Source organism: Anolis carolinensis, chromosome 2 (assembly GCF_035594765.1).
Source record: "Anolis carolinensis isolate JA03-04 chromosome 2, rAnoCar3.1.pri, whole genome shotgun sequence".
Taxonomy (NCBI): Eukaryota; Metazoa; Chordata; class Lepidosauria; order Squamata; family Dactyloidae; genus Anolis; species Anolis carolinensis.
Window position 1 is genome coordinate 82,274,342 of NC_085842.1, and position 21,615 is coordinate 82,295,956.

A 21,615-nucleotide genomic window follows, 5' to 3' on the forward strand; every position below is an offset into this window, starting at 1 on the left:
TGTTAAGTCATGTTATGGTTTCAATCACTTTATGTCCTGGGGACTATGTTTTACTCAAATCATCTCAAAAATGAACCTCTCTAAAGTTGCAATGTTAGAAGAAATACTTGTTTTAAGTATGCTATCTGTTAGAAATGTTTACAAGAACAAAATTTCAGCTCAGCGAGTCCCTCTGTGAAAATGAGATTATAAAGTTTACCCAATGAGAACCTCACATCACCTACGAAATAAAAACAGGGGTTGGACATGATCCTTTCATTTCCTCACACCTCAATGATTGTATTTGGCTACTTTGGCTATCTCACTCCTCAACAGAAGCCACAGTTCTTCTAGAATAAGGCTAATTTTGCTATAAACAATGACAAAACCTAGTGTTTCCTGGCACTCTTGGGATGCTTGAGGGCAAGAAATGGATAGCGTATGGCTTCAAAAATGTTATGATAGAATTAGAACATGTTGAATTGCCTACTTTAATAAGGTCAGGTCAGGATAACACTGCTTTTTACAATGATGGAAAATTTGGTTTTAGTGGGTACAGTGTTGCCCATGGAATATTTTTATAGCAACATCAGGAAGGACTGAGGTCACAACACAAGCAAAACTCCATATCCAGGACTTTCATTTGTTTGGCTCTTTCTTTTTTCAAGCAGAGGGGGAGGAAAATAAATATGGGAATGTGCTGTTTGCAGTTGTGATAACAAAGGCTCTTCCTCAAAACTGAAGATGAAGTTTGTATCTATACCTAGAAATCTTATTCAGCAAATGTAACCTTGAACATGTGGGCCTTCTAGTATTTTATTACAATGTGCTAGACATACAAAGGTTTCAGCACTTTGGGAGAATTGTAAGTTATTACAGAATGCAGATAAATTGTTCACTAATCTAAAAACACAGTTCAGAAGGCTGAATAGCAGAAAGGAAGGAACCAATCCCCCTCCCGCTTTTCTTAATCTCTTTTCTGTTCTTGTTAACTAAATTCCAGTTCCTGAGGTGAGATTATCTGGGAGGAAAAGGAGTGGGTGGTGAGAGAAGGGGAAGACTGAGAGTGAAAGGCTATGGCCAGGGAGGGAACCTAGGATCTCTAGGAGCTGATGAGCTACTAATCCAAACAACATCTCAACACCCAGAAATTCCCCACCCCTGGGCGGAGGTGAGGTTTGCAAAACACATGAGGAAAGTTACATTCATATGTTAGATTTGTATCTCACCTTTCCTCATACCAGCACACATGATCTTCCACCTTCTCTCTTATTCTCACAACAACTCAGGATGTGTGAGTATGACTAGTTCAGGGTCACACACAAAGTTTCATGGCCCAGTGAAGGTCTGAATATGGATCTTTGAAGTCCTAGCCAAACAATCTAGCCACTATACTACAATAGCTCTTGAATTCTCTCTTTTTTCTAAGTCTACTGATGACTAATCACAACTGCAGTTATTCAGCATTTAGTGTACCTACATATCTATTTATTTCTGGTAATCTCAGAAGAACACGGACAGTATGTATAGAAAATGCTCAAGTCTCAAAAGCAGAAAATGGAACACAAACCCTGCTGTGGGTCCAGCCAGGTTATGAAACAATCAGGGAGCAAATTGCTTGTGCTGCAGTTTAATGCTAGAGGAATGAACACAACATTGCTCACTTTCTCCATGTTGTCTATAGCTTCTTCCATGTGTCACACAGCAACACTGAAGTTACATCTGACCTATTTTCATATGCCTACATCCCTGGACAGATGAGTCATCAGGTTGGTGGAGAAGCATTCAAGCAACAGGACTATTACCATACAAATCCTGCTTAGCACAGGCTAGTTACTCACACATCCCACATGCTAGACATCCTACTGGCCTGAGTCATTGGCACAGGTTACAAAACAGCATGGGGAATTCAGCACCTCTTTCCTAGAATTAGCAGTGGAGTAAAAGCTTTTTCCAAGTGAAATCGCCCACTCCTACTCCAGCTAGTGGAGTGAGGGGAAGAGAAAACTCAGCTATCAGCCTTTTCAGGTTTGGTTTAGAAAAGCGCTTCTTAAACTTTTTCGAAATTCAACCCTTTTCTACCTGAGAATTTTTTTTTCATGATCCCAGGTATATTGGTATATAAAACAGGTATAAAAATCCAACATTTACTGATAAATCAGCATTTATAAGGCTTGCATAATACACTGATTTTCTTTTTTTGGGGAGTACAGTCCACTGTAAACACTGCATATTATTGCCAACAGATTTGTGCAAATGGGTGGTGTTCGGAAACCTTTTACTGTTGCCAAATTTTTCCTGACCCCAGCACTCATCTATATACCGTTGGATAAAAGGTACTTCCCCAACCACATATACCATTCCAATCTGGAATAAGAACAAAGACAGCATTTAGCAACCAGTTAGAGCTGGAACCAGATCTGAAAAGGAAGAAAGATGAAAGAGGGCAGAACAGGAATCTGTCATAGTAGTAATAATGTGAACTCAGGGCTATAGCCAAAAAAAAAAAAAAAAAAAAGGGGGGGGGTATTAGGGGTTCAACCCCCTACCCTGAATTTTTTCAGGTTTAAAAAAAAACCTGGTTTACTTATGAATTTTAACTGATTAACCAAATCCCCGTAAGTATCCACTGAAGTTTATCTGTCTTGAGTGTCCACTTAAGTATATTGATGGAGCCTGATTTCTAAATTATTTGGCATTATGGAACCACTGTTCATAATTCGCTAAAACAAAATTTCACACACCCCCCCCCCCCCATTTTTTTCCTGGCTATGGACCTGTGTGAACTTATGCTCAGTCTATATCTTTGTACAAATAATTTTACATACTAGAAGGCTCTGTTGTTTTTATCCAAAGGATTGTAAATTTTGAATCCTTGAAACATCTCAGTGTTTAGAAGTGGAGGGCAAAAATTATACAATATGTAAAAGAAAGTGGGATGAAGCAGCATTGGAAGGGCCATGTTATAATTGAAAAGTAGTATGTGGGTGAGACAGTGTTTCTGCATGCAAGCAGTGCTTAACGTTTCCCAGCCCACAAATATGGAATCTACCATCCCTTATGAAGTATGAATCCTGTTAGCAAGTTCCTATTGCATTTCTTTCTTCCTCTTTTGATTTTTAAAATACTTTACTTAAATGCTTTGCTTGTTTGTTACGTCCTTCAAGTCAACTCTGACTCACAGTAACACTATCAAATATTTTTCTTTGAAAGATTTGCTCAGAGGTGTTTTGCCATGGACTTCCTATAAAGTTGCGAAAGAGAATTCATTCCATAGTTTCCACAGCTGAGTGATGATTTGAACCCGTCTCCAGAAATCTAGTCCAATGCTCAGAATACTACACCATATTGCCTCTTTCTTAGATGAGTTATTTTATTTAAAATCATTTCCATCATTTTTATCTCCTTTTCTGCCTTCCTCTCGTGCCCCAGAAAGTGGGCTCTTAGGCAGACGCTTACTTTTTTTCTATTTCTGTGTGCTTTTTAAGTTAAAAATATTAAATTAAGATGCCAGCAATGATGATATTCTTACTAGATGCTTTAATGACAGGGGGTGGTGATCAAACTATGTTAATGCTTTGCAATCCAAGTGTTATAGTTTTTATATTATGTTTTTAAAAGGGTTGAAGACAAAAAAGGAAGAGCCGTGGCCTTCATTTGGGGATAAGTTACCAAAAGTAGCAAACTGCTAACTTGAAGAATATTTCTCCTTATTTGTAAATTCTGGGAGTTTTTCCAGGGAACAATCATATACAATTAATGTAAATATAACCAATATTTGTTCACAGTCTGTGCCCAGTGTCCTGCTGAAAACTCAACTGGGCCAGATTTTAAAACAATCTAACAAAGCAGTGCAAACGTTTTATGTATTGTCTGTGGGCAACTTGTAATTGTCTAACTTTGGATGATGAAGTAATTAACAAATCCCAGCTCAGCACAGCAAGACAGTTTTAGTAATACTAAGTTCTTCTGTTTCTTTCCAAATATTGTCTTTAAACACTAAAGAAAGTCATGTGTTTCACTGCCATCCAACTCTATCCTTTCTTTCTTACCTAAGTTCTACAAAACTGGTTGACTTATAACAGTGTCTTATAATAATAATAATGGACTGGATGAGGACAAAGCTGGAAAAGAGACAAATGTGTTTGGCCAGTCAAAAGATAGATGTCCAGTAGTGCATTTCTACAACAAACTGCGCCTTCTAGAAATGTCTGATTTTTCCAGTGACCCATATTTTAGCAATATCCTGCTGGAACTACAGTAACACATTCAGCATGGAAACTATTTGGAAATATCCACTGGTCCCCAATGTTCCCGCGTGTGACTTCCACTACTATATCTTTTCTGCTATTCCTGTCTGTTCCTGGGAACAATTCAAAGTTCTTCTTTATGACTCCTATGCAACTTGCGGCCAGACTGTTTGAAGACCCCACGCTCCTTACTAGGTCCTTTCTCTGGGTCTTGATACCCTCTGAGCCATGATTGTGATGCTGAAATCTTTGCCAAGAGAGACTCAGTTGCCACTTTCTCTCTTCTGAAGACAGGAAAATATACTTTTTATCCCTACAGCCCATTTACATCTAAACTGGATCGCTCTTAATGAAGTTTTATCATCCTAAATATTATTACTTTCATAATATATTTTAAATGTGTGTTTATGTTTTAGATATCTGTTTATGTTATACTGTATATTTTATCTAAACGTCATTACTATTAGCTGATTGAATGCTATATTTTTATAGAAAAGTGAAATGTAAATTTAATAAATAATACAGACTATATTTCATAATTTATTTTCTTACTCTTTTCCTGCTTCTCAAGGGCCACTGCAGGGTCAACACTAATATGTTATGGCTTCAAGTCATTTCAAATTACTATTTATAGATTCCAAGCACTTTCCAAGGGACAACTGAATGGTTTCATCTTGGGAGCAATAAACTTTTTTGTTCGTTTGTTTCTTGTTATTGTGGGAAAATGGAGGCCACATAGGAAATTGGAATGCACCTAAATCTTCTGTACTGAGCAAAGGGTTTCTTAGTTTAGTTGTGGAAAGCCCAAAAGACATTGGAGCCCTGGGGGAGGCAGGATGTGTCTCTTCGGAAATTTAGGACAGCAGAAAAGGACTTGCAGTGTCAAAAAGGGAACTAAGTACTTTGCAGCTATAAAGTACAGTGTTCAAATTGTGAATAAACTAATAACACAGAAACAAAAAAATCTGCAGAAAGAAAATAGGTTGGCCACTAAAGTACAGAAACAAATAATCCACTTGCATTTTATATCAGTATATCTCAGGTTGTCTGATATGGGGATTATATTTCCCCTCTGCAATGTGCCATGGGTTGGTACTATACATATGTCTGTCGACTATAATTGTTTCTTTCTTTCTTAGAAGCTTTCCACGGATCAGTACTCAGCGGCTCACGGTCCAGCATCTGTACATGCTTTGAGGAGCACAATTATATATTGCACAGGAGGGTGGCACACAAATAGTTATGACTTAAAAGAGTGCCATAAGAATTCAAAGTCCTCAGTAGTTTCCAAGACACAGCTGCACATACTGTACTAAAGTCCACACTGGCTACATTTGCTAGAAAACAGTAACATACAGAAGTTGGAAAAACGAGAGAGAGAGAGAGAGAGAGAGAGAGAGAGAGAGAGAGAGAGAGAGAGAGAGAGAACACAGCTAATATCTAACCTCAGGAGAGGAACTTATTCTACTGCTAGAACATATTTTTTGTATGCAGTGGTTCCTCATTCAGCTCTGGAATGCCACTCCTGCCAAATTCATTTAATTTTATGGAGAGCTTGGGTTGATTTTTGTCAGCAAACATGACACTACCTGACTGCATGCTCTGAATCTTGGTGATTGAGCTGAGCACCAGGGCAAAAATTATTCTCAAACTTTTTTGGGACAGTTCCACCCTTTCTTCTGATGCAGACCAAACTGTGCTAAGCAGCTAGCTTTGGTCCTGGATGCAGACTTTGTCTGGAGCAGATGCCCATCTCATCTGCTCAGTATCTTTGGAAACTAGATATTTTGGTAGTTTATTTGTGAAGAGCTGTGGCTTTTAGAACAAATATCCCTAGAAATGCTGTGGCTGAGGAAATGCGTGTGTGTGTGTGTGTTCTCTGTAATTCTCCGAATCAACAGAACAAAGACCAGACATAAGTTTTTCCTAGAAGAAAAGGGGGATTTTGAGAACTAGAAATGAACTTTAACCAAACTTATTCCAGTTGCCCTGAAAAGGGAGATATCAGTAGGGAAGCGAAAGAGGAACCAGAAAGCCAATTAAGGGGAGAACAATAATTCCTGGAAGTCATAACAAATAAGTTCTCTCTCAACTGAAAAACTGGACTGCCCTCTGGAGGCCAAACCTATTTGTTACTGAAATAAACACCAACAAAAGAAGAAAACACTCCACAGTAAATTTTCCTAAAAATTAAGAAACATCAACTCCTCCAATAAGCTCATAGAAGCATGAGAGATATCGAGTTAAGAAGTCTGGATGTCCCTTGAAAATGCAAATCCCAGGATTCCACAGGATCCATCCAGCCAAAGTGGAACTGTAGTGCTATAATTAAGAAGTGTGAATGGCCTCCCGCACTTCTGTGGGTAGCGAAAGAGAAGAGTGCTTATTTATTGCTGAAGTGTAAAGCTCAGTTTGTAAGAAGGAACTGTAATAGTGGAAGAACGTTTTATTTGCAACTGACAGGATTGTCTGGTCTCCCTTATTATACGGGACATTACACATTTGGTGTCTGGAACAGTTTTCTTTTTAAATAGACGGACCAAGATGTCCATAAATCTTCTGTTTCGGTGTGTGCCCACTTCATAAAGACAGACAGGGTCACTGTGTAAATTATGAATGTGGGCAATGCGTTAATTGTACAAAGAAATACATGAATAGGTTAACTGAAATCAATGCTATCATTTGATATTTAGGTAGAACACAAATAGCTATTGCCTGATTATCAACCCTGAATGACTTGAATTTTGATTGTCCCTTACTTTGAAAACTTGATAACATTAACCACTGAGAAAGCTGTCATTCAAAATAGAGCTGCCCTTTGATTTTTTTAAAAGACCTGCCAATACCCTTATCTATTCACTTCCCTTCAGCTACAGGTTTGTGCCTTATGGTCCTCCATCTTTAGTGCTATGTATCAGTTTGCACTACATATTCTCTATAGGAATAACTGAACACTTGCTACTCCAAGTTCTTTCCTTGAGGGATTTTCCCCCCAGATAACATTTAGAAATCTAACTAAAGTCTATATTAGGTCATCTTTCAGTAAGCAAACCATACAGCCCAAATGCAGCTGGCTTTATTATAGTTGGCCTGCTTCACCCACAATGTAAGTCTGCATGCTAACAACCTAGTGCAAATAATTTCTAATTGGTGAAAACTTATACCCATAAACAAAATGGGCATCCCAAATTGCATTCACCTAACACTTGCTGGTGATTCCACAAAGCTTTATGTTTATATTCAGCCTTGGTAGGTGCTTTTGGCCAAGGTCTCCATCATTCAATGTAACATACAGATATCTTGATGGGCAGTTAACTAATGTAAACACAATGTGAACTGCCTTTCTTCCCAACCTGCTGTATGCTGGCTGTGGAATTTTGTGAGTTATAATTCAAATAACCTGTTTAAGCTCTGATATAGACCACCAACAAATTGAACTAGCACCAATGGACATGACACACAAGGAGTCTTAAGTAAAGTATTTTATTTAAATTTTGCATATTCAGATTGCTTTAACTATGTTACCTTCCTAATGTTGCCAGCATTCTAGGAAGCTAGACTTGTGTGTGTGTGTGTATATATATACAGACACACACATCTGGGGAAAGGGAATATATGCACCCCTTTCACATATCTTTGTTCAAATACGGTGCCCCTAAATGCGCATTCCAGCTTCTCAATGGATGGAATGCAGAATCAAAGTTAGCCCTCGCAAACAGTGAGCTAAGAATTCCAAAAATTCAATACAGTTCAGGTAACATCTAGATAAAAATTGAGAGGTGGCTTGGGGAAAAAGTTCAATTAGATTTGAAGATGAAAAGAAAGCTCATTCCTGCTTTTTAAGAATATAGCCATTGGTAGGTCTTTGCCCATTGTTTTTGTTAAGTTCTTGTTGTAAGTAAACTCAAACTGGCGTAAGTCCGTGAACTAAACTTGGTTGGCCTGGCACAGATTGGTGGTAATGATGCAATCTATGGGCAGACTGAGAAATACTATAACTGCTTGCATCTCATAAGTAGGCATTTGTTTAATGATTGAGGATGGGTGAGGCTAGTGTTGTTTGAGGACAATGAGAGCATGGCACAGAAAGGCACAACATCCCGGGCCCTGTCAGATTTTTACCTGAGGTGTCCAAACAATGCCTCAGGTAAAAGCAAAGTAATTTGAGACAAAGCAGGTAAACCCTGCTTTGTCCCGAATTCTTTAGCTACCCCATTAGATCTGGGCTTTCCTAATGGGGTAAGGGCCCTGTGGAGACGGACTAGTCTGTCTCCATAGCCCAATTAGCCCTATGAGCCTGGAGGAGCGAACAGGGTACCTCCCACCCAACAGTCTAAAAAATAAAGGAAAACATACTGGGTCGCCATTGGGCCTCTCTGCAGGCTTCTGGAAGGAACCAATGAAGTATGCTGAAAACACACAGTTCAATTTCTCCCTGTTATCCATGTCAGGTGAGGCCATGCAAGTGATGGATTAGTACTTGGAAGTAGGATTGCGTTGGATGAATCAATATGCACTAGACCTTGACAAAATGGTGGTCCTGTGGTTAAGTGGCTTTTTGATTAAATAACCTTTCCCACTGAGTCTCTGCTCAGTATTACAGCCTCCAGGACTGTCTTTTAAAAATCTGGCTTGTTAGAGCATGAAGGAATTGCATGCATCTCAGCAATACTTGTTGTTTGCATCTCATGTGGAAATTTTCAAAAAGTTTGGTTGAAGGTCTGGGAAATTGTTAGCAGAAATAATTATTCATTTGGCACACATTTATTTATCCCAATGAACTCAAAATATAGCTTGCAATAGACATGTGTACGATTTCACTATAAGTGTATTACTATAATTATTTCCTGAGCTTTATAGATGAAGCAACCAAGGTTTTTTTGCCCCCATTTACGAATAGTTTGAGTCAATAAGGAAATCAACAGTTCCCCATCTCTTGTGCTGCCCATGCTGCAAAACACCCACCAATTAGGCTTCAAATTCTATTTTCGATAGAGTTACGAGTTGGGTCGATACAGGGAATGCCGTGGATGTAGCGTACCTGGATTTCAGTAAGGCCTTCGACAAAGTCCCCCACGACCTTCTGGCAAACACACTAGTAAAATGTGGGCTAGACAAAACTACGGTTAGGTGGATCTGTAATTGGCTAAGCGAACGAACCCAAAGGGTGCTCACCAATGCGTCGTCTTCATCATGGAAAGAAGTGACAAGTGGAGTGCCGCAGGGCTCCGTCCTGGGCCCGGTTCTGTTCAACATCTTTATTAACGACTTAGACGAAGGGTTAGAAGGCACGATCATCAAGTTTGCAGACGACACAAAACTGGGAGGGATAGCTAACACTCCAGAAGACAGGAGCAGAATTCAAAACGATCTTGACAGACTAGAGAGATGGGCCAAAACTAACAAAATGAAGTTCAACAGGGACAAATGCAAGATACTTCACTTCGGCAGAAAAAATGGAAATCAAAGATACAGAATGGGGGACGCCTGGCTTGACAGCAGTGTGTGCGAAAAAGACCTTGGAGTCCTCGTGGACAACAAGTTAAACATGAGCCAACAATGTGATGCGGCTGCTAAAAAAGCCAATGGGATTCTGGCCTGCATCAATAGGGGAATAGCGTCTAGATCCAGGGAAGTTATGCTCCCCCTCTATTCTGCCTTGGTCAGACCACACCTGGAATACTGTGTCCAATTTTGGGCACCACAGTTGAAGGGAGATGTTGACAAGCTGGAAAGCGTCCAGAGGAGGGCGACTAAAATGATTAAGGGTCTGGAGAACAAGCCCTATGAGGAGCGGCTTAAAGAGCTGGGCATGTTTAGCCTGCAGAAGAGAAGGCTGAGAGGAGACATGATAGCCATGTACAAATATGTGAAGGGAAGTCATAGGGAAGAGGGAGCAAGCTTGTTTTCTGCTGCCCTGCAGACTAGGACACGGAACAATGGCTTCAAACTACAGGAAAGGAGATTCCACCTGAACATCAGGAAGAACTTCCTCACTGTGAGAGCTGTTCGACAGTGGAACTCTCTCCCCGGGGCCGTGGTGGAGGCTCCTTCCTTGGAGGCTTTTAAACAGAGGCTGGATGGCCATCTGTCGGGGGTGCTTTGAATGCGATTTCCTGCTTCTTAGCAGGGGGTTGGACTAGATGGCCCATGTGGTCTCTTCCAACTCTACTATTCTATGATTCTATGATTCTATGATATCACCTTATTTGTTTACCGTCAATTGCCAAGTTCTAACTAATAGATCATATAATATCTTTTATCTCTACCTTAGTAAAACTCCATCAATCAAAATCTTTAACAAATATATCTGCAGTGATGTTTTTGGAATTATTCTAACAGGGAAGAAAGCAATGGTCATCTCTAAAAGTTTATACGAGACTGGAGTTTTAGACCAACACAAAACATGTTGGAGAAGACATTAATGTGCCAGTGCTCTGGAATAAGGATCGAAAGTGACAAGGTATAAACAGTTTCTTGAAAGACAACTGGCACACTGTTTCCTCCAAAGGACAGGGCTGGGTGGGAGTACATTTGAAGCAACACAACTCACTAGAGAGGCATTTCTGATTACTTGCCTCAGTCTCTCGTCGAGGAATGAAGACCGGAGGTTTCATCTTGAGTGTCAGATCCTGGAAATCCCACTCTCCGAGAACATACTGCACTGGCATTCTGGAAATGAAGGAGGCAAGTTACATGGTGTACCTGGCCTGGATTCCAATTATTTACAAGAGCTTTTTATCACTTTCAAGTTACCATTGTGCCCTCCAAAGCACAAGCAACTGTACTGGCTGTACTTTCCTTAATGGGTAAAACACAAGGGAAAGAGAACACTCAGTGCTCCGAGAAAGCGTCCAAATGTTATTTGATGAGAAGTTAAAAGAATGTAACCACTGGTGACTAAAAAGATACCATCAGTTTTCCATGACAGACTGTATACTATTGTGCTGCCAGCTATTGGACCAGAGTCTTCTTTCACAGGTTTTCTTTACTTTGCCATTACTAGAGAACAGCTGAAATACATGTCATTGAAGACCAACTAAGAAAGCAACCTATATCTCATCCCTGGGCAAAGTGCTTAACATTTTCAGACTGGGAATTGGGATATCTGGGTTCAAGTCCTCACAGAGCAATGAAACTCAGTCTGAACTACCTCAGAAGTCTGATGTGAAGATAAAATTAAGACATCAATGAATGTTCCTTTATGGAATATAAATGTAAATAATAAAGTAGTAAGTGGGCTGTAGAACTTCAGGCTTCATAAGCACTGCACAATAATGTAGAATATATTCCTGCTCTTCCATAAGGCTGCATTCAATGTGCAATGCAAACAGGTTGAGCCTCTGTTAACTGAAATGCTTGGGACCAGAGGTTTTTCAGCTATTTTCATTTTTGGGATGTCTGTATTTGCATTTACATAGTATATGAGGGGTAGGAGTGAAAGGAGGATAGATACATATCCAGCTTCCACTGGATTTTTCTCAAGGAGCTCATGCCCCACCGCTCTCAGAAGTTTGACAGACAAAGGAGAAGAGAGGAGAACTGTAGGTTTTGAAGCTTGTCTTGCATAAAGCCTCTGTAAAAAGCAAATGTCACTGGAGGGAAACATCCACATGTATCCAAGTGCTCTGGCTGCCCAGCCAATCCACACTGTGTTCACCATCTGCCCACCCCAATGGCAGTGAGTGGCAGTCAGGCACTCTAGAAAAGGAGCACAAATGGCATGAATTAGGCAGGCAGCCAGAGCTTTCCAACATTTCTTGAACCCATCATCTGGATGCCTTTGGACTTTTCCATCCCCTGACATCTGCTTTTTACAGAGGTCTTGGGTAAGTCAAACCATCAAATTTCTACCAGTGAAGAAGCGAGAACTTTTAAAGAAATACTCTGCACCATTTCCTTACAGGCTGAATTGGAGACAACAACATTTTTCATATTTGGAGACTTTCAATTTTTTGAAAAGGGAGACCCAACTTTTACTTCTAGATCTATTATGATAGTCCATACAAACCACAATGTAATTAAACCTTCCTCATTATTCTTCCTTTCTACATGGTTAATTTCCAATGACTTCTGTTCATTAAAAAGAATATAGCAGCATGTGATGTGGCCAATTTTATCCAGTAGGACAGAATAAATTCAGGATTCTGTCACCTGGTTCAGCATTTTGATTATCACTATATATATGCTCTTAGATGCAGCTAGCATAAATTAAATACTGTAGTAAATACAAAAAATAAAACCTCTAGGGAAGACCAGGAAGTTGCTGTATTTCTGCAACTACAGTAGAGTCTCATTATCCAACATAAATGGGCCGGCAGAACGTTGGATAAGTGAAAATGGTGGACAATAAGGAGGGATTAAGGAAAAGCCTATTAAACATCAAATTCCATTATGCTTTTACAAATTAAGAACCAAAATGTCATGTTTTACAACAACTGGTAGAAAAAGCAGTTCAATACATGGTAACGTTATGTAGTAATTACTGTTTTTACGACCTTAGCACCAAAACATTGCAATCTATTGAAAACATTGACTACAAAAACATTGACCACCAAAAGGCAGACTGCATTGGATAATACAGAACATTGGATGAGCGAAGCTTGGATAAATGAGACTCTACTGTATCTCAATCAATCCCCTTTGTTGCCATCTCTCATAAGTCAGTCACACATCTCCTTCTAAGGAAGCATAAACTAGGGGACTGCACTCATCATCCATTCATGGCTTCGGAAACTGACAAGATTATACATTTTAGCTCCCAGGCACACTCAGATCTAAGTAATATAGATCAGAGTGTTTGGAAAGACATTGTGATTAAGAGAAGTGATCAAAGTGTTTGCATTGCTTAACAGATCTGATGAGTTGCTAAACTCAATCCCTTGCATCTCTTTTATTCTGCTTCTTTCTGTGTCACAAGAGGAAAAAACTACTGACATATATCTCTGTTAGCAAAGCCTCTAACAAAGACTACGTAATTGGTGCTGTTACAGCAGTCACAATGGCCCAAAGGTTTATGACCTACAGTTAATGTCCTGAGCCATTGGGCCTTTCTGGGTCCCATAACAGCACCAATCACACAGTATTCAGGCAGAACTGCCCAATATTTCCCCACTTATTATCATAGAAATCTGCAGGCTGCCTCATTCACTCCTCAACTTTTATTAGGTGTTCCAAATTTGCATAGATTGGACCTTGAAATATATTTTATAGTTGAGTTTTGAGACTGTTTTTGTTTTGTAGCTTTTAAAAATTAATGTTTAAAAATGTTTTAACCTTTTTTCAATAATAATTTCATCTATCATACATGATTCTAAGTACCCATTCCTTCATAGCTGAGAATCCACAAAGGAATACTTTTAATAAGTTCTACAGTTTCCATGAGTTATTCCAACTGGAATATGGTTTTCTTACTGATATTTTGGGATACAGAATAAGAAATGAAAAATGCTACAGAAAAGGAGCGACAATGTCCTGTGTTGTCCCCTATAATAACACAAACCATATGTCTGTATCTCTTCTGCTTGGTGAGATTAAGGGAAAAAAACTATTAAAAATAAAATCCCTCTGGTCAAAAAAGCTATAATCAAGTTTTCTTCATGTTTTTCCTCTCAAGGACTGTGCCAGCACGATTCTTGTTTGTTTTGTAAACCTCAAGTATAATTTTGCTGGAACAAACCTATGACCACATTCCAGATATCATATTTTAGGTTAATAAGGTATGATGAGAAGAATGAATCTCTTTGCTTCCCCATGTATTCTGGCAAATAAGTAAAGACTTCTTTAATTTAAAATTGTGGGCTGTTATTTCAAACCAGGAAACTCTGGCTAATAGCTTCAGAACCAGTCAGCATAGCACACCAACTTTAAACCATAGTTTTGTATCCTGGTGTGTCCCAAAGCTGTGAACTTTAGTGTCCTGGTTCAGACAAAATGAGGATCTGTACGTTACTGAAGATTTCCTGGCTTATACAGTGACTTACAAAAGGAAATGAGTGAATCAGTTACATGCACAACCATAAACTCATTCATGTTTCTGTTTATTAAGATGAAATAGGATTATCTACATAATCTCAACAAATGGCCATAGTCCAGTCAATAGGAATTAGGTGAACATGCATAGGATCATGCCATTTGGGTTCTATTACTGACTTCAGAGCTGAAACTATGGATACAGTTCTTGCTTTTTTAGGTTTTAAAATTTCATTTCTCCTGCTTTGCCTACAAAGCCTAATCACATGTAAATGTATCTGTACAATCTTCTCACTGATTTCATGAATGGAGATCTTTACATATGACAATTACTGCTACACTTCGGCATCTAGTTTTCCCATCTAATTTCAATCTCCTATGGAGAAATCAGCTTACTATGATTACTAACCTTTCCTATACTTATCAGGGTCAATTAACAATGATAAGGAGAATAAAGGAAACCCCTCCATCCATATATTTCCTAAGCCAAAACACCAAGTTGCTTCATCACACCTTAAGTCAAAGTTCTAATCAAACTGGAAGATGAAAAGGGCCAAATCAGCCATCCAGCTTTAATTTTTTATTTTTTTATTTTTTACTTTTAAAGGCTTTTACAGGCTGATTTAATAGTTTCCTTAGGTTACTGTCAGATACCCTGTTGCTTTTCTAATCAAACAGACTGCTGGAAAAATAGCTAGATAGCTAAAAAAGTGAAATCCCTAAATTGAAATGATATTATCCAGGGGTTTAGAGAGTCTCTTTCTACTCCATATCATGAAGCTTTCGAAATTCTTTACTATAAAGTTTTGGCGATGATAGCATGGCTTGAACATCCCTTATCCAAAATCCAAAATTGACCACATGAGTGACTAAGTTAGCAACGCCCTTGTCTTCTGGAGGTTCAATGTACATAAATTTATTTTGTGCACAATATTCTTAAAATTATTATATAAAATTACTTTCAGGCAATGTCTATAAAGTCTATGTGAAGAAGAAATGGATTTCATGTTGAGATGTGGATCCCACATCTAAAATATCACATTTACAGGCAAAAATTGATATTCCAAAATTCAAAATGCTCCTGGGTCCCAAATATTTCACATAAGGTATTTTCAACCTGTGTCACTTAATCCAGCCAAAACGTGTTTGGATATGGCTCATACATCTGTTATGGAGCCATGTTTGTCTGGAATCTAATCACATTTGATTTTTTTTAAAAAAGACAAGCATTGAAAAATAGCAAATAAGATTACAAAGACAGGACAACTTAGCACAACATAAACTACTGAAGTTAAGAATGTACTCATTCTAACTTTCTACAATTGCAATCCTATGTGAACCTATTCAGAAGACAGACCTACTGAATTCAAACAGGGCTTATCTTTGAGTTGACAAAAAAAGATCTGTGCTGTAAGTTTCCAGGAGAACATACTCTTTTTTCAAATTAGTTCTTGCTAAAACCATGCAAATACAAATCTATCTGTGGCTAATCAAAACCCAAGAGTTTCCATTATGGATGAAACAGAACTAAAATAGGGACATAATATACAACGTGGTGTACATGTTGCAGTTATTATGTCTAGGAAAGATGTGAGTGCTAGCGTGGAGAAGGTGTTCAGCATTTCCAATCCTTTTTCTCAGCACCCACAATGGCAGATGCTGTTATCTGGAAAAACCGATGCTTAGATGATCCATTTAATAATGTTGTTATAATCTTTCATTTTGAAAAATCCACATCAAGAACAACTCATTTGATCCAACAAGATTAATTAGTAGTTACATCACTGTAATATCAGGCCAGAGAACAAGCAAGCAATTTAAATGTACTCTTGTAAAATAAATCTATTACAACCTACTACTTCAAATCCTAATTGTCCCAAATACATAAATAATCAATAAAGAAAATTGCAACTTTAACAGACATTTAGAAATGCACCCAACCCAGGACTTGTAACTACAAATATCAATAATCTGGTGTCTAAGAAACCTATACAACTGAATGCTGTCCGATATGAACTATTTTACATAAATACCCTTGCGTAGCTACTCTATGTAAGCACGTTTTGGAATTGAGAATGTGAAATATTATCTCGTTCCCGTTTGTCTTTTATGGAAAATACTTCATTTATTTAAATTATATAAGACCACTTAATTTCGGAATGACATTTTTTTAAACCTAACTCTGCTTGTCACTTGCTTCTCTCTGCCAGCTCTGTTCTTACTAAAGCCCTGTGGATTTCAAGGGATTTACTTATGATTTATTTAAGTGCTAAATGGAAAACTATAGACCTTCTGCTGTATTGCAGAGTGGGGGAGATAACAACTACCTTTAACACTAGTACTTACTGAACAGAGCTTTTATTTTTTATTACTTGCTTTATATATATTTATTATGTTGTAAAAGAAAATACACACAAAACAAACTAGCAACAAATGAAACTTGAAAAAGCTACATCAACAGCCGAATCAATTACTAACCTACCCACCTTCTTACTCCCATCTACAAAGAAAAAGAATTTAAAATTGATTGCCCACCCTTCAAGCCAATAACTTGAATATATAAGCTTCTCTAAACTTTTGATACTTTTTCTTAAAAATTAAACAATAAAACTCAATTATCAAAACCCCAAAGTGTTGTTTTCTCTATTTTATTCTTTACAAATGATGAAAAGTTCCCAGTCTTTCAAAAAGATATCTTACATCAACTTCTCTTACATCATAGTTGATTATTTTTCCCACTTCTACCATTTCAAGTCTTCAAAAATTCAGTCATCTTTTGTTGGATGGTCAATATTTTTCTACGTCTGAGAATACAAAAGTCTCACTGCCAGAACCATGTAATGAAACATTTTACTCATCAGACTTTTAAGCATTTTTACTAAACAATATATAAGCATGCATCTTTTCTAAACTGGACAGATTCCCCTTCAAAAAAGTAACAAATGTAATACATTTCTTCATTTTTTTCATGGCACAGGCCTCAATGTCAGTGTCATCTGCTAGGCACCTGAGCTGACAGATCCCCTTCCTTCCTATTTGCCTACTTTTCTGTTAAGTCCTGGAAAAAGGCAAATTTGGTAGGTACTGCCACTCACCTTTGTAGGCGTTTTGCACACAGCTGCTCAACCTGTTCCTGTTGCTGTACTGAGAAGTAAGGAGAAATGTTGCCAGCATTTAAGCTCTGGAACTGAAAAGTCAATTGCAGGTGTTTAAATTTACCGTTAGCTCACCAAATCAAGTGTATAATAACAGACAATTGACATGAAGCCAATGGCAGAGTTAGAAAAGTTAAATTGGGACTACAGCATCTAATGGCCATGCTGCTAGGAGGACTGGGGGGAGGGGGGAGGGGGGAGCTTTTCTACACATTGACTCTAAAATAAGAGTCTTGCTTGGTTAGAGGCTGCCAGCCACAGCTCAGGATGAGGCTAGAGTTAGTCTAGTCTCCTATCTTGTTTTCCAATTACCAATGAGTTTGGAAAATCCAAAACCACAGAAAGAAAGCAACAACCCCATTGTTGCCAGTGGGGACATAATTAGAGATAAAATAGTCCAGTTAAAAAATAATGTTTCCATTTTTCCCAAATGGATCGTGTTTTTTTCTTCTAAAATGATAAATAAAATGTTTAAGGCAAGGTTTATGTATTTACTACTCTAAAACTATGAAAGATGAAAATATCTATATAAGCAATATCACATCATTGCAATTTTTGGACTTTATTTTCTTTTTTCAGTTCCTTTCATGGGAAGAAGTGCTTTATGCCTGCTTTGATACTGCGGAGAACCATAGGAGACAAAACACTTTCCTTCTTTGATACTCTCGTCTGCTTTTTTTTTTTTTTTTTTTTTACAAGTTTATCACACGCTGACAAACTCGGTTCAGTTCCTTATAGTTAAGGAGCTGCTTACAATTCAAGATTTTTATTCAAAGGTACTGTTTTGGCCAAACAGCAAAATGAAACAAAATAAAAAAATCCACAAAAGATTTTAACATGACAAAGAAGCCATAAAGAGGTTTGTGCGTTTTGGTCAAAAATGGTACCATGCTTTTGTGAAGTTCAGGATTTGTAACTCTATTGTAACCAAAAAGATTAAAATAAATTCAATTCAATTTGTATGAATAAACTATTTTAAAGTAAATAAAGCATGCTAAGTTTAATGGCAGACAAATTATATTTTACATTACTAAAACAACGAAGTGACTTGTAATCTTTGAAGGATGTTGATATTGTTATTTTTCCTGTTTTTTTCACACAGCTTGTGTGAATTTCACAAAATTTCTGAAAATTTCATATCTCTGGGCATTGTGCCTCTGAACACAGAGGGTACCAAGAGCTATTAGTTGTTAATTTCCCATAAATCCATCTTTAATTCACTTTTCAAGAAGGCTTGTATTTAACTTGTCTGGGATGCAAAGGGATCTTCTAACACCTTTGAGACTAAACGAGAGGAAGAAATTTGTAGGATAAGTTTTCTTAGACTAGGTCTATTTCCTCAGATGCCACTGATGAAGTAGATCCAGTGTTTTAAAGATTAGCATTACCAACATCTTTCTCTCAGACTCAAGATACCTCAATATCCCTTTGGATACTGACCTAGACTAACATCCTCGAACCTGCATGGTAGGCATAACGGTGAAGAAATTCCATGCAGGAGAATGAGACAGTTGGAAGAGGAATTTTTTTTTACACTTGCCACAGAGGTATAAACAGGATGAACTGTACCCAGATGCAACTGCAACATGCAAGTGCATCCTCAATACACCTTTGCAAAAGTAGAGCAGTTTACACTTTACATCTACAAGAGAAAAGGAAAACCTGTGGTTCTTCTGATGTTACTGCAACTCCTGTCATTGCTAGGGCTGATGGAAGTTTCAATGAAATAAATATGCAAGTTTAAACATTTCTCATCTCTGGTCTACAAGAAGCGCTCTTTATCCCACTGACTAGGTTTAGAATTAGATGGAACATCACACATGTTATAGGTCTCCAAATTCATTCCAATGCTTTGAACAGACTTAAAAAATACAACACTTCACAACACTTAACTGTTTTTGCTCCCAGGACATAAGAAACAATATATTCAGAAGAAGCCCGTGCTTCAGGGATCTCATTGGCCTCAAACACATCTTGCCAGTAGCTGACCAGTTCAGCAGCCGTCACCAAGCCTGCCTTAGAATGGGAATATTGTCTTAGCAGTCTGTGGCAGGGATGTAGGACACAGCCCCTGGCAAAAATCACTCCAAGATGGCCACAATAAGGGGACAAACACCAAAGTTTCCTCCACAAAGAACTGTAGAAAACAGTCATGGCTCCAGAAGGTAACAACCTCCAACAACAGAAAGAAATGTCTCCTTTTTAAAGGCCACTACAGTATAATGGGAATCTTCGACAGTATCTGGTTCAGTGATAGGTATTGATCTCTGTAGATCAGCCCCATCTCTTCATTCTTCTTAGATCAGCATGTCAACAGGCGGTTTTGCATGCCTTTCCCCTGGTGGAGAACTGAAATGATTCAACTGTCCTCTGAGAAACCTAAAAAAAAAAAAAGACAGTAAAAAAACCCCTCTCAGATTTAAAACAAGCACAGACCCTCTGTCGGCCTGCATAATTTAAACATGGGTCATTAAGTACAACCTGTGAATTCCTGTTATAGTTCTGGAAAAAGAGAGACACTTTGCTTTCAACAACTTTGGCTTCAATCATGTTTGCATAGAAAAGTTAAGCAAGAGCCACTGAAAATGCCCACACTTGCCTTCTTTAGCAACTCTGGCTAAAAGGCACTTCATGTTACAGAATTCCTACACAAACAAAACATTAATGTTCCTTAATGTGCAATTGTTTCTTTGAACATCACTCACATGCAAGCTATTCAAAATTGGGTTATGTCACAACTTGTATCTTCTCAGCAGTCATATAAAAAGTGTGCATCTCTTTTACTCATGACCTGTGATCTACAGCAATTACATACAGTATATATGAGAAAAGGAAGTCCTAGTTAGTGCTGTGGTGCTTAAAATATCTTTAAACACAATCATTCCTTTGAGTATGATTCTTTTATCAGTTTTAACCTGCTTAGAAAACACTGGAGTTGTTTTAAATGGATGTTTGGGATGGGGTTATGTGCTACCAAGTTTCAAGAGACTGCTAACAGATTGGTGATTTAATGCTGGAAATAATGCATGAGAATAAAAACAGAAAAAGCAGTAATAGAAACTTCAGTGGTTTTCATTTATTTATGTATATCCTGTCTTTCTCAGGAACATGAACAAGATGCCTGCACCAGCATTGAATTCAATACAGTTTTCCTTTCTGGAACAACACAAGGTTAGAATTTTTTAAAATTCCATTCTCAACAGATAATCAGGAATGACAAGAGCAAGATAAACAAAACCACGTGGAACAAAGGAAAGTGGTGTTATGCCACTCTTATTGCATGATACATGCACACATTTTATTGTCCTGAAATGCAACAGATGGAGGTTCCTTCCACACAACTGAATAAAATTCCACATTATCTGCTTTGAACTGAAAAATATGGCAGTGTGGGCTCAAGATAACCCAGTTCAAAGCAGATATTGTGGGATTTTCTGCCTTGTTATTCTGGGGGCCCTTCCAGGATCTGACCCTAGGTTTTCTAATTTACACAAGATTATATGAGGCTACACTGCCAAATAATCTGGGATAAACAGAAAACCTGGGTCCAGATCCTGGGATATAGGGCCTGTCTGGATGGGCCTTAGGTTATATGGCTGTGTGGAAGGGTCTGGAGATCCCTTCTACACTGCCATATAATCCAGATTATCAAAGCAAATAATCCACATTTTCTGCTTTGAACTGGGTTATAGGAGTCTGCACTGTGATATGATCCAGTTCAAATCAGATAAACCGAATTTTAAATGGCAGTGTAGAAGTGCCCCCTAGTGCTTTGACCCCTCCTATCACTCTTCCCCCTCCCCCCTCCCACACCTGCTACATTAACCTGTGTTTTAAAACTGTGATTTCACGGTATTTTTTTCTATAATTGCTTCACTAGGGAACTGTGTTTCCCTTCCCAGGGTGTTTGTGCCCCACTTTGTGCTGATCACAGACTGTAATAAAGATTGATTGACTTAGACCCCTTCCACACAATTGAATAAAATCCCACATTATCTACTTTGAACTGTGATATATGGCAATGTGAACTCAGATAACCCAGTTCAAAGCAGATATTGAATTTCTGCCAGAATTGTAAGCCGCCTTGAGTCTCTTCTGGTGAGAAAGGTGGGGCAGAAATAAATAAACAAATAATAACAAATAAATAAATATTGTGGGATTTTTTTTGCCTTAATATTCTATATAGCTGTGTGGAAGAGCCCTTAGAATGCAACTGTGCAGTTTGTTGCCCCTTTAACTGCCACGGATCAATGCAATGA

The 21,615-nt window shown here is 38.2% G+C and overlaps 1 protein-coding gene across 7 annotated transcripts in view; it reads right to left on the reverse strand.

Moving 5' to 3' along the window:
- hemk1 (HemK methyltransferase family member 1) overlaps window positions 1-21,615 on the reverse strand; it is a 58,921-nt gene that overhangs the window by 31,997 nt on the left and 5,309 nt on the right. For all 7 annotated transcript variants that reach the window (XM_062970086.1, XM_008105062.3, XM_016991578.2 and 4 more), the window contains exons 2-4: window positions 19,250-19,735; window positions 17,297-17,388; window positions 10,808-10,901 (exon numbers count right to left, since the gene is read on the reverse strand). In XM_062970086.1, the coding sequence (XP_062826156.1) occupies window positions 10,808-10,901; window positions 17,297-17,388; window positions 19,250-19,510 (447 nt within the window). In that variant the 5' untranslated portion in view covers window positions 19,511-19,735. The remainder of the gene's footprint in view (window positions 1-10,807; window positions 10,902-17,296; window positions 17,389-19,249; window positions 19,736-21,615) is intronic.